The sequence below is a fragment of the Poeciliopsis prolifica genome, unplaced genomic scaffold (genome assembly GCF_027474105.1).
Source record: "Poeciliopsis prolifica strain line A6 unplaced genomic scaffold, Auburn_PproV2 SCAFFOLD030, whole genome shotgun sequence".
NCBI classification, from domain to species: domain Eukaryota; kingdom Metazoa; phylum Chordata; class Actinopteri; order Cyprinodontiformes; family Poeciliidae; genus Poeciliopsis; species Poeciliopsis prolifica.
Genome location: NW_026562405.1, coordinates 4,174,461 through 4,188,428, shown reverse-complemented (window position 1 = coordinate 4,188,428; position 13,968 = coordinate 4,174,461). Strand labels below are relative to the sequence as shown.

The 13,968-nt window shown below is 38.9% G+C and overlaps 1 protein-coding gene across 2 annotated transcripts in view; it reads left to right on the top strand.

Annotated features, from left to right (window-relative positions):
* The window catches only part of asic1b (acid-sensing (proton-gated) ion channel 1b), a 172,860-nt gene that overhangs the window by 95,939 nt on the left and 62,953 nt on the right, over nt 1–13,968 (top strand). Inside the window, exon 1 of one of the 2 annotated variants that reach the window (XM_055050377.1) lies at nt 7,994–8,665. The exons of the other annotated variant lie outside the window; for it this stretch is intronic. Coding sequence (XP_054906352.1) covers nt 7,994–8,665 — 672 coding nt within the window. Of the gene's footprint in view, nt 1–7,993; nt 8,666–13,968 lie in introns of those variants that run through there. 2 annotated transcript variants of the gene reach the window in all.

Sequence of the window (13,968 nt, the reverse complement as noted above, 5' to 3'; positions counted from 1 at the left end):
ATGGTCAAGGTGCTTCCAATCATAAGTTTATGTGTGGATTTCTGCCGGTAGACAGCAGCAGGATGCGGCCTCAGCTTGTGGTCCAAATATGGCGACAGGACAACAGAAAATGTTTGATGTTTGAAAGGATTTTTTTTTTTAAAAAGTGGCTTTCACACATGTTGGGGTTAATGTTTTTGGTAATGAGTGAAAACGCTTCACTGAAAACATTGACCGCCTTTATAATGCGCGTGTGCGCGCGCGTCTGTGTGTGCTCACATCTAATGGTGTGCTGATTGTGTTTGTGTCCAACTCTGACATGTTCCTCATTACCTGCTTTTTTTTATTTGCCCTCCAGCCTTGATTAAAACAAATATGTGTGTTCCAGCTGAGCAGTGCTGATGGCAGGTTTTAGCTGCCAACTCCAGAAACTCAGGTTAATGATATTTTGTTATCATGACTGTTGTAAGTGGGAATATGACAAAGGTGCTTAAAATCTTTGTTTACCCTCCATTTCTTCAACTTCTTTGTTTACTTTGGGTGATGAATAAAAGACAATGACAGTGGAAGTGAACACAGACAATAAGACAAAGACAATGACATGCAATTCGCCTGCTGGTTGGTTGGCTTCAGGTTTGGCTTTTCTATTGTTACGTAGTCAGTCATTCAGTTTCATTTGAAATTTAAAAAATACTTTTCTAATTCCAGGATTAAATTAAATGTTGTAAGTTATTTATGCCAATAACTTTTGACAGGAAAGCTCTCCTTCAATATTCTCCAGAGGTTACACAGAAGATACACAATGGGATCATAATAATACCACCTATCTCACCCACCCACACCTGCTCTTTCATGATTCAAGACATGTTTCTCTTTTGTGAGTTTTATACTAAAATGGTGCATTTAAATCTTAAGCACACACACTGCACAATATGCAGACAAGGTCAGAAATAAGAACTGGGCTGAAAATATGAGAAAAAGCAGCCAAGAGCCCAGAAAATCTTTAAAAGACCTTCGGAACAATTTACATCCTGTGAAAGCGAAGTGTAAATGAATTAGGGTTTGTTTAAAAAAGCCCAATTTGTCTATGAAGTGTACAGAAAATTTGTTATGTCCTTCAGCTCCTTTGGATAAACAGGAGGTATTTTTCAAAAGTTTCTCCCGAGAAATACGGAACCTTTCAAAGTTGGTGTTTCATCAAAAGTTAGCAGACGCAGAGAAGAAGCTTCTGGAAATTTCCAGATGTGCTGCATGACATGAACAAACATGCCCACGAAATATACACAAACATATTCATAACTCATTACCAATCCAGAAAGCGTCATCTGGAGCTTTTACAAAATACAAACTTATCTTTTTGACACTTAAACCTTCTATCGACTACATTCTGGATCAATTAAGGAGGGTAGTATGACCTCACATAAAACCTTTGGGACATTTACTGTTGATTAAATGTATCGAGTTCTATTTGGCAGACTCTGCGTTACTGATTAGATTCTAAAAGGACATGTTGAAGTAGCACAAAGTAGTAACAAGTAACTTTTTCAGAAATAAAAAAAAAACTGAGTTAGTGTGGCTGCAGGATGAAAAATACAAACCACTCTGGAGACTCCAAATACAAGCACCACTTCAGCCAAAGTTTTGAAATCAGGGAACATTTCGCCAATTGATGTGATCAGAAGTCGTCAAGACTCTCTGATTTCACTTGCCCTCATTTTAGCTATAGAAAATCCTTCAGCAGTGATTCAGCCTCTCTGTTGTAAGTTGTTTTAATGTTTGTTTGTTTTTAAATTGTTGTTGAAAATGAGAGTTTATTCTCAATCAACATATCTGATTAAATAAAGGTTAAATAATTTTTTAAAAAGCTGCACCAGACGTTCTCCAAAGCCTCCTATCCATAACTTTTTAATGCACTACCGAATAGATGCTCCAGATCAATAAAATAAACATTCCCAAAAATAAAATGTTTATTTTTTTTATCAAAGTTGAAAGTTTCTGCCTATGTGTGAATTGCAATCTGTCTAAATATTGAATAGTATTCAGATTTTCCTGATTAAAACATCCATAATGTTATCAGATCATCCAAAAAGTTTTTTGTTTGTTTTTTTGTTCTCGAATTACTTCACTGGAGATTAAATTACACTTTATAGACCACATGTGCCAAATTCAAGCCACATAAATAGAACTTCAAGATAAAAGTTGCGGGCTTAAATATTATTTAATCAGCCAAATTAAATAACTTTTTATTTGAATATTGCTGAATAACATCAATGTGAAAAGATATTTGATATTATTTAATCTTAAAAAGTGCAAACAGAATGCAGAAAAAGCTGTAATATGTAACAGTTTGTCAACACAGAGCTTTATTAATGCATTCTGCCGTGATCTTGATGTGCCCGAAATGAAAATGAGTTTGACGGCCCTTGTCCAGAATGTCAAATGGAGTCAGGGATTATGAAGTGTTATTGCAAGCCAGATATGCAATAATGGAACGAGGATATCAATTTCAGTAAGATGTTTGTTCTGCAACTGATGAAAATTACTGTGAGAAGAGTCACTACTCTACAATATACAGAGAATGCCACAATCATCACGTTATTCTGGGAGGAACATACACTGCTGTCAGAAAGAGACTTTATGTCTGAGCCAGGGAAAGCCTCAGCAAATCTTCTAATATGAATCTAAATGTAAGATGAGGGTGAAAATCCCCAAAAGGATCTGCCCTACTGACTATTAAAAGGGCTTGGAGCAGATTGATTAAGTGTCAGCATCTGGAGAAAGATTGCACAGTATGTGTTGGTATTTATGAACTGATGCTAATCGAGGTTTTAAATGCAAGCTCAGAATCCTAGTTTTAGGATTGCTTGTGTGATTTTGAGACCTAGTTGATGAAAGGGCTTTATAAAAATTACACATTTTAGCAGTTCTGCTCGGTTTCTCCTGACACGAACACCATTCAGTGACTCAGTGATTCAGCGCATTGATAAAGGAGAGAAATTATAGGAGCTAAAATCAGGAGGAATCAAATACAGGTCAACTAAAGGTGGGCTCTGATAAGTGGGAAAGAAAGTCAGAGGATGGATCACTGTTGGGGTGACGGCTTAGTCCAAGAGATAAACACATTCAAAAGGCTGCTGACACGGCTGTGTAATGCAGCAGGGCAGAACCAATCACAGAGCTTTTATTCTTCCTCTGACCCAGCTCTGTTTACATTTGGAACGTCAATCATACCTGACAGGAAGAGGAGCTCCTCCTGCTCCCGACTGCGTTCGGAGAAGGCCTTTGCTTTTATGGATTTTATCGATTGGAAAACCAAGCGTATCATGTCTCCATGATTCCTGCTGTCCATCACTGCAGGAACACCGTCCCTAACATTCGTGCAGCATTAATTGCACTGACCTTGAAAAAAAAACACTGACGTATTTGTACGTTATTCAGTCTTAGTTTTTTTAAACACAAGATGCACTCATCAGGCTGCGAACTGCTTGTTCTCATCAGCTACCTTCGACCACATAGTGTGAATTTCAAGTGTGTCATAAATATCAGCACCACTTGAGATTCAGCATCCATCGCCTCCTGCAGCTCGCCTGCATATGAACAAATATTTGAAGTCGTCTTTGACTTTGATTTGCATCACAATTAAATCCTTCTAAAACATTTCCTGCTGGCCAGAAAAAGGTCTCCCATCCACCAGTTCGATCCACTGGTTTCCAGTGAGAAAGCTTTTTGTTTGCCCAAATCTGGCAAAGTTATTTTCTTATTGTTCAGTATGGAATCTTTTTATCCTAAAACTATTATCAAAAAGGGGGCAGAAGAAAATCTTTTGGAACCGCTGTTTTAAGGTATTAACCATCGTGCTTTGATAATATTAGCAGCATATCCATTGCAAATGTGCACAAATCTTAGTCAATATTGTGTTAATGTTGAAAAGACACAATTTTTCAATTGCAATTGTTCTATTAAATAAGAAATACAATTTAAATTGCATGCGAATAAACTTGTTCACACAATAACTGGTCAAAAATCATGATCGAGACAGATGTAATTAGCTACCTTAGATATATTTATTTATATTTATTCAGCCGTTGGATAATAGATGGATGGAGCCAAACTTCCAGAATGTGAATTCAAGAGGAAGGTCTTGGAGCAGTCGAGTTTGATCAGATGGATTATATGGACGGGAGGAAAAGCCAAGAAATCCATCTGAATGTTACAAACCGAAAAACAAACAAACAAAAAAGAAGCCAGATTGGAGTCCACAAATACTCATATAGACAAGGTTTCAGGAAAAATATTCTTCCCGCTAATGAGACAAAACTGCAGCGTTTTGCTGCATCTGGTATGAGGAACATTGAGCCTCTGCAGGGGAAAGTCAAGTCTTGAGACTATCAAGACCTCCTGCAGAGAAACATTCAGTCCGTGTCAGAAAGCTGAGCTGATCCTCCAACTTGATGACCTGGCTGAAAGCATGTATGAATGCCTGAAAGTGAAAAAAAAATCATTCTTAAATGATTAATGAACCTGAAGATGTGAAACTTTTAGTATGGAGATGACACACTTCAAACCTGAGACAACTTGTGCAGTTTTCACAGGAAGACTTGATCAAACTATCTGTTAGCAAATGAGGTGTCACAAAATTAAGCTACATGTTTGTATATGTATTTATTTGTGTTGTTCTCATTTGATTAATTACATACCATATTGAACAGAATCACTAATCAAAAGCAAAGTTTGATTCTTATTTAAAACATGCAGGGTTGTTATTTTACAGTAGAAAGGCACCAACATCTGTGTTTGAGTCTGTTTTTCTGTCGAGTGGCAGGATGCCCTCCTGACACTTGTCAAAGCACAACTCCGATTTTATTGCTCCCTGTCTGAAGGTCAATTCCATCTCGTTATGTCATCCATATTGTGCTCCGGGTCATGAAGTTGTGTCTCACCTTTGCTGTGTTTAAAATGAGAAATGTGTTGTTAGGCATCAACATCTCTGCTAAATAATCAGGTCATTGTTCGCATCACGTTGTTTTTGCTCAGCAGGAGATGTTTTCTGAGAATGACGCTCAGATAGAAGCAGCTTCTCTTCGAAGGCGAACATGAAAAACTGTCTGAGTTTAATATTGGTCGGTCTCTTCCTCCACCTATCTTCCCTGTTTTGGTGAATGGGGTGGCTCAGATTCTAGTTTTTCCCCACAAAAAATCCAAAAAAAAAAAAAAAGATTTGAGAACATGAATGATGAACGATTGATTGAACACTCCCTCCAAGCGAGTAATATGCCTGCCTGGTGTGTGAGCTCTGGTTTTTGGTGACATTTTCCTTTTTCCTCCTCTCGAATTCAAACTCATCAGATTTAGGAGGAAAACACAGAATTGGCCTCAAAGTCTGTTTACATGTTTCTGTGCATGGACAGTCTCTTTTTTTGTTTGTTTGTTTTTGTTGTGTGTGTGTGTGTGTGGGGGTGGGGGTGTGTGTGTGTGTGTGTGTGTGTGTGTGTGTGTGTGTGTGTGTGTGTGTGTGTGTGTGCATGTTCTGAGTAATGGGCTTTGTGCATCCTCTCTTGCTGACGGCCTGGATGTATCCATGGCAACGGCAGGTCGATCTGGGCTGTAAACGGAGCCGGTGAGACGGACTTGAAAGGGAGCGTTAAAGCTCTCCTCTCATCCGCCCCGCGCTCCTCTCTGACCGTGGCGAAATTCCGCGCGGCCTCGGTGAAATCTCGGCCTCAGGGGTGCGAGCCGTGGCCGTGACCGATGGCTGCAGTCTAACGCAGCACTGCCACCTTTTGACCCAATGCAAAAGCGTTTGGAGAGGCTTATTTGTGGTTCTTGTTCAAGAATGCTGAAAATCAATCAGTACAAGATGGTTTCTTTTTCTGTTTGTGGCGGGCGTTTTAGTTTAGAAAGGTGTTCAATGAAAAGAAGAAGAGTTTTGATTTTAAGAACTGATAGTTCCTTACTTTCAGCGTGGAAGCTCTTTTAATCAATCCACGTTAATTACTGGGATATGCATCTTTTCGTTTGAAAGGCTTGGATAATTTTGTTTTGGTTAAAACGCCCACATTTGATTGCTGGGTTCCAAGTAATCAAAGTTTAGCAATTATAACTTTTTTCTATAGTTCATAAGTTTTACTGTATAATAAGGTTTTTATTAGTTCGTTTGACATCAATTATTTTATTTCAGTCAAAACTTTCAAATGCAGAATCATAGGAATTGCTTTCCAACCTGAGGGAAGGTTGCAGGATTAGATGGCTCGCTGTTGCCCCCTTGTGGATGACAACCAGCAAGTGGCAGGAGAGTGAGAATGAAAGTTTAGAGACAAGAATGCTGATGAACATACTTTTTGTTGTCATAGATGCCAAGATAAACATGTTTCTAACAGCCTTGTGTACTAATTGATCTCTGCTTACTTTATAAGGAGGATGTTGTTGGAAATTTGAAACAGATGGACTGTGAGGGCCACTGAACTGTGGATTTTTCAACTCTGCCTTGTAAAACATCCAGGATGTGGCAGCATGCGTTAATATTCATGCAGCTGAAGGCCCTGGGGCTCCAGCTGAGGGAGCCCTGTGACCTTCTTGTTAGGTCAGGACGGACGCTGAAGGCTATCTACTGATCACTAATACATAAGCAGGCCACCAGGTTGGCGAGCGAACTCCAAGAAATGACATGATTAAGCCCAATCGTCCACTGTTGTGTTTGCTCGGTGATAAACAGCCTTCACAGCTGCAGCTAAACACATATTGACTAAAGCTGGAGCCATTCACACACTCTCATGATATCATCAGCCCCCTCTACACAGACCTTGGTTTAAAAGATTAACGAAATATAATGTGTTTTGTATTGGACTTATGGGTTTAATATGGCTGATTCTTCGAGGTATCATATGCCTCATTAGGTTTTATTGTAAAGGGGGCAGATGTTCCTTTATTCTCGTCTAGCATTTCATCTTCTACCACCGTCGTGTTTCTGAAAATAATTCGTACCTTGTCTAATGGCACTGGATCAATACAGATGGATAAGTCTCCCAAGTTTCCTTTTCATAACTCAGTCAGCACCAGCACCTCTGGGAATCTGCATTTATCACCATATTCAATCATGTGAGGATCCATTTAAGATGTTTTCTTCTCCACTGCTTGTACATATTTGCTTTCAGTTAATCTGTTTTGCACAGAAGTGCTCGCAGCGATGTTGGGGTTATGTAATTTCAGCTAGATCTGAGGGTAAAATGAGCCATTAGATTCGAATAACGTGGAGCAAATGAAACTGCTGATTAAATTCTTTGACTTTTCTGCATGCGGTTTGCTCCCTGATAGCTTTGCTCATGACTGGCCATCACACTTGAACTTAATGCTCCTATTTCCGGGATTGCCTTAAAGTTTATTACAAGCTCAAGCCCTTACAGTAAAAACATCTGCGTTCGTTGTTTTCTTTTTGCACATTCATATTGTGGTTGATTTGTTCTGTAATGTCAGAGCATCACATGGATCTGATTACAGAACTATGCTGAGATGAATGCGGACAGTCCGAACATTAAAATCAGCAGAAATTTAGAAGCCTCTTTAGTGCTTCCGGTGCTCTAAAGTCAACTCATACCTCTGCGTCAAGCCTTTTTTTTCTGGTAAATGGTGAAACCCTGCCCCAGCCTGATGACCTGTAGCTGGGCCTGATGGGAATATTCTGTGTCGTACGCAGAGCCTCTGTCTCCTTTTCTTTCCCGTCTTCCTCCTTCCCCCCTCCTTTTCTTCTGTTTTTCTTCTCCCCTCTTTGGAAGTCGCTCTAAGGAATGAGTCTTCCCCCCTCATCACAAGGACAAACCCTGGAGTATGAAGGGTGTTAGTCTTCGGTTTGCCTCTTAGCTCATTTGCAGATGATGTTTGACTTTGACTGGTTCCACATTTGATAGCAAACTTTTTTGTCCTACTTGTTTTAAGGACCAGAAGAAGAAGAACACTTGCATTTTGAAACTTTTTAAGGACTTTTATCTCGGAACGTTTGTGACATTTAACTCCTGCCACCATGCCGGTCCGGATCATGTGCACCATCTCTTTCTCCACGGATGACGAGCCCGGCAGAGGATACGGTAAAGATGGTTTTGACGACTACTACAAGCGCATAAAGCAGGACTACAGCGACAGGGGCTCTCAGGACTACCTGGACAGAGCCAATGAGGAAGAGGATTTCGCTGAAGAAGAGGACGATGCCAGCGACGTTGACGACCTGGCCACTTTCTTTGGTGGCTGCTCGCTCCACGGGGCCAACCACATATTTGTTGAAGAAAAGAAGTTTGGCATTCGTCAGGGTTTGTGGGCAGTGGTCTTCACCATGGCGCTGTCCGCTTTCCTATACCAGGTGTTTGACAGGGTCATATACTACCGCACATATGACCACATCACCATGCTGGACGAGAGGTCAGCCAAGAAAATGATCTTCCCTGCTATCACCATATGCAATTACAACTTCATTCGGAAGTCCCAGATGAGCTACAGCGACCTGATATTCACCAGCCCCTTGCTGGGCTTTGAGGAAGGCATGGCGCCGGGATTTCCTCTGGCTCCGGAGCCGGACCGCCCGCTCGGGTCACGCTTCAGCCTCGACGAGTTCTTCAACCGCACCCGTCATCGCATCGAAGAAATGCTGCTGGATTGCAGCTTCAGGGGGTTAGAGTGTGGCCCCGAGAACTTCAGAGAGGTAAATCACTGCAAGGACTGCAATGTTTGATACTGGTTTCTCAATTGCCGTTTTTATACAGTTTTATGATGAAAAGCACTTGGTTGTTGAAATGTGCCGTACAAATAACCTTGATTGAATAATTGACTAATTATGTTTTCAAACACTTTAGTATGATCTAAGCTTCAAAGAATCATCACGTTTATTGCTGAAGTTTGATTGATGGATTAAATATGATGTCCTTAAACTGGAATATAATCCAGAAAATTTTTCAGAGAAGCAAAAAACATTTTTTATGGATCACTTCCTTTGTTCTTTTTGATTAATAGGACTTTATGCAGTTCAGAAGCACCATTAAAAAGAGCTGCAGTGTATTCCCTCTACAGAAACGTATCGTACTAATGCAGATTAAAATATTTAATCCTGTGGGGCCATCCACTCACATTTCCAAGCCAAAGCTGTAAATAAAAATGTTTCTTTGAGTCAGCATGTTTGCACAAATGGAACTTGATTGTAAATAACAAAAACAGCCGACATAAGCAGCATAACTTATAGGGGAGTTATTGGCAAGCAGTTATTGAATTAAACTGGCGTTGAGGAAATCTGTTGTTCAGGAATCAAGAAGAGAGTCAGAGATGAAACTTAAAGCTTCCCAATTTATTTGAGTGATGTGTGTGTGTGTGTGTGTGTGTGTGTGGGGGTGTGTGTGTGTGTGTGCGTGTGTGTGCGCGTGCGTGTGTGCGTGTGTGTGCGTGTGTGTGTGTGTGTGTGTGTGCGTGTGTGTGTGTGTGTGTGTGTGTGTGTGTGTGTGCGTGTGTGTGTGTGTGTGTGTGTGTGTGGGTGTGTGTGTGTGTGTGTGTGTGTGTGTGTGTGTGTGTGTGGGAGTGACCGTTGCTCTTTGTGCTGCTTTCACCATGCCAATCGGACACCACATGAGTGAAATACTGAACCGGCGACAGTGTCCATCCATCGGTCTGTCGATTTGTCTGCCCTTTTCACAGTTTTATGGATCGGTCTGTGCAGAATGCTGAAGGATCTACAAGAACCTTTTGAACTGCAGTTGAATCATTTAACACATCTATACCTCTACACAAAATTATTATTATTATTTTTATTATTAATCTGTTTACTTGAACTATTGTAGTTTGTTGTTCTTGGCAAAGGAATTGATAACAATTTGTTCATTCTGAGGCCAGGACTAATAATCCACAAAGTAAGGTGTTAATACATTTAAAAATAATAATAATAATACAACAAAATGGTTAATATTGGAAAAAAAATTATAAACAAAAATTCAGTGACTACAAAATAATATAAACAGAAATCTAATCATCCACCTCAAATGATTAAGGTGCAGATTGAAAAAAACTGATCTGAAATTAAAATCTAAAGTCTTTCCCATAAATTTAATGATTTTTTAATATGATTTATCTATTTTACATTTTATCACCACACAAAGCAACTTTGCCTTTATTAGTGGCTAAATGATAAAGCTTGTGATGAAAGTCATTGAAGAGGAATTTATAAAATAAAATAAAAGCTGTAAGAAGGCGTTCCTCTTCTTCAAGACATTGTACTTGATTTGAACAGAACTATTTTTAACTTAAAACAATTTCTCTGCAGTTAAAAAAACATCCGTCAGCCTTCACTGATGTGCTTCTTAAACACAAAAAAAAGTACAGTAAATGCAGAGCAGTGATCCATTTTATTTTCATAAGAAGGAGGCACTGACAAGGCTTCGTTCAATGATAGATTTTACTGCAGTGGTTTAGTGCACAACTCATTCCTGCATTCACTGTGATTCACCTTGAATTTGATCGCCTTCCTACTATACTGTTTCATATAATAGTCCGCAGCATATGTCCTTATAAAACCAGTTTTACTGACGATAAATCAGTTTAAAACATATTTATGAAAGCAAGCGAAAGAAATAAAGCCATGGATTGTTGGAATGTCCTTACACATAAATGAGAAAGTAAACTTGAAACCGTCCCTTCGGTTCCTCCGAGAGCCGTTCTCTGTGTACGACAAAACGCCACGGCGGATAAATGCTGTGTACTGTGACTCTGAATGCTGTTGATTATTGATGAGTGATGCATGAGCGTGCTTGTGTCAGCGCCTTAGAGATCAGACCAACACAAATGACAAGTAATCATTTCTCTGTCAGCTTTAATGGGACTAATTATAGCTTTTATCAGTCGTACATGATCTTTTTTAGATTACAGATCCCCGCTAAAATAATGGCTGATTGTTGCTTTAGCTCCTTCACAGCCAGAAGCCACAACTTTGTTTGCTTCTCAGAAGCTGGGTTTATTCTCACCTGATTATTTACTTTATGGGATGACTCAACATTTGAAAGGAGTTTTATTTTTCCTTTTTTATGTTTTCAAAGTGTTCAGTGCTCCAGCAGGAAAAACAACCAGAAAATACCCAGAGCGCTATTATTTAATCCTACGAAGAATATCTCAATATAAAACAGAAAAATGTATTTTATTTGAAAATAAAAAATAGATTTACATAAAAAATGTAGTTTAAATAATTCTTTAAAAACATAAACACATCATTTTTTATTGCATATCTTATTTTTTCCCACATTTATATAAATAATAACCTTAATATTTTTGCATACATCTTGTATATATTGCCTATATCAATCATCTTAAAATTTTATTTTTTATTGTTATTATGGTTAGTTTGATTACCTCAATTTATTTATTAAGTTACTCTAAAAGCTATTTAAGTATAGATAATTTAGCCACAAACTCTTTCTGCAATTTAGCTTTGTTTCTCTCTTCTCTAAATTTTGTGAATGTATTTTATTTTCATTTATGTTATGTACATATTAGCCTTAATATGTATGTAAAAACCAACCACCTCTGCATCATTGCCAGTATATGCAATAAGACAATAAGTACATATCGATGCAACCTGCTTATAAATTGCCTTTCAATTGCTAACAAAATATTCAAAGATGTTTAGTAAACTAAACACAAATCCACTGAATGGATTGGTGTAATTAGGGCAGGAGAAGGTAGCAGAAAGTGGCAGTAAATGAAAAACAAACATAATGCTTGTAAAGAACTTGTTTAGAATGAGAGATTAGCATAATTACTGCACATTTGTTCTTAGTTATGGCTAAAAAGCAGGATAATACGTTTAGCCTGTATTATTCCATTCCTCTTTTATTTTTCCCTTGGACAGCAAATCAATAAAGTGCATTCATTGGGCGTAATGTGGCAATTGGCAACACCAGCGGTTGGTGGAGCGCTGCTGCTTGTTTATTATGTTTCCCAAAGAGCCACTAATGGCCTCAGAGACTCTGCTGCTGCTGTTCAGAGCAGAGCAGGCGAACAGATTGATCCCTTTCTGTCCCTCTCCGTCTCTGGGACGTTCTGTCCATCCTTCACCTCCTTCTCTCTCTATCTGGACTTGAAATTATGCTTCAGTGTGTCTGTGCATGTTGTAATGAGCTTTATCTCGGAGCTGGGTCAATAGGGAACCTGGGTTCAGATTGCAGCAGTTCTGACCCGGAGCAGAATGTGAGCCCCCCTTAGAGTACTGATCTAATCCTTTTCTTTTTCTTTTTTTGTTCTCTGCCACTGCCATGGCCTATTGGATACAGCTCCACTTTCTCCCAAACTCAGCACTGTCAACGGAGTCAGCCGGCGGCTCTGATTACGCCCTTCCCTTGTCTTCTCAAGAGCATCAGTCTGCTTGCCAGGAGCCCAGACTCCTACAGATTGACAGATAAGCAGAAAAAAATGAAGGGAGTCTTTTCTGAGAATAGAAAACGTAGAGGCAGAGCTGGGCTCGCCTTCTGGCTCTGAGCTGTAAATATCTGGTGTTCACAACACTTTAAAGGAAACGCTACGAGTGAAGGTAATTGAATTACCCCTGAAGACATCCTCTGGTGTTGAGATGAGATCTTTCAGTGTCTAGAGATTTGATTCCGGGTCACGATTCAATTCAGAAACAATTTTTAATTCAAACAATCTGGAGATTCTGCTTAAGAGAGGAAAAATGTGTAAACATTTATTCAAAACAATTCTATAACGTTCCATACTGTATCGAATTCCATCAGCTTATATTTTAACAAAACATTTTTACTTCTGTAGCTGAAATTACCAGTAACAGCTTAGCTTAGCTGAGCTTGTTCTTTAAACTATAAGCAGACAGAAATAATTTTTTGAGCATTTTGTATTGATTTAGAATTTTCAGGTCTAGAAATTGTGATTAAAATGTAAATGCTCAGCATATTGTCTAAGAAAACATGTCTGATTAGTGTAAAAACTCAACATTTTTCCAAGTATTTTTGTCCAGCTTCCAGTGAAAATATTTTATTATGCTTGAAATATGATAAAATCAGCTTGCAAGTAACTTTTCAGTAAGAAATATGAGCTTGTTTTAAGTCAATCATTTCTTAATATTGATATAGTATTTATTCCAATGGGGATAAGTTCCTACTGTAAGTGAAATGATCTGTCAATGGAATAAGTACTTAAAATCATATTAAGGAACCATCGACTTAGACAAGCTCCTACATGTTGCTGAAAAGCTTCTTGTTAGTTATTTTTGTCTTATTTTGAGTGTAATAAAATATTTTCACCAGAAACTAGACAAAAATACTTGGTGAGATTTTGTTCTTACAGTGACATCACTATCCATTCCACCATTTTCTTCTAATCCTATGTTGCTCCTTAACCCTTAAACCAACTACGTAAATCCGAAGGTCACTTGTTTAAATTGAAATTGATTTTCCCGGGTCTGGTCATAATGTGCAGCAATTGTTGTATTTATCCTCCAACCCGCCTCTTAAATACAGCCATTTAGCTCTTTTCACTCCATGCTCCTTCATTAACTGGAAATATGCACCAGGGGGGAAACTAGCACCACAATTTACAGCCACTTGTAAAATATACATACATCTTCAGAACAATAAGCGTCACCAGATAAATATCTGCAGCTTCTAAAGGTCTTACTTCTCCAGCTGCTGTGCCTGATTCTGGGGAGCTAATGGGCTGATAAACTCAGGAGTGGGCTCTGCATAGAGGTGGTCATTAAAGCGTGCGCTGCAGAAATGCTTCCTCCTCCTGTGTGAGGTGACAGCACAGATATATTAATTATTCATGCTGTCACTCACATTCAGATGACTGGGACTTCTCTCCTCTTCGGGATCGTTATTACCTTTCGCCACATCAGGAGTTTGTGCTCAGAGATCAACCTGTAATGATTGCAGTTTTGGATTATTTCACTTCTCTTCACACTCGCCCTGTTTTAAAACATGCACAATATTACCAGTAATCACAAGGGGGCAGTGTTATACA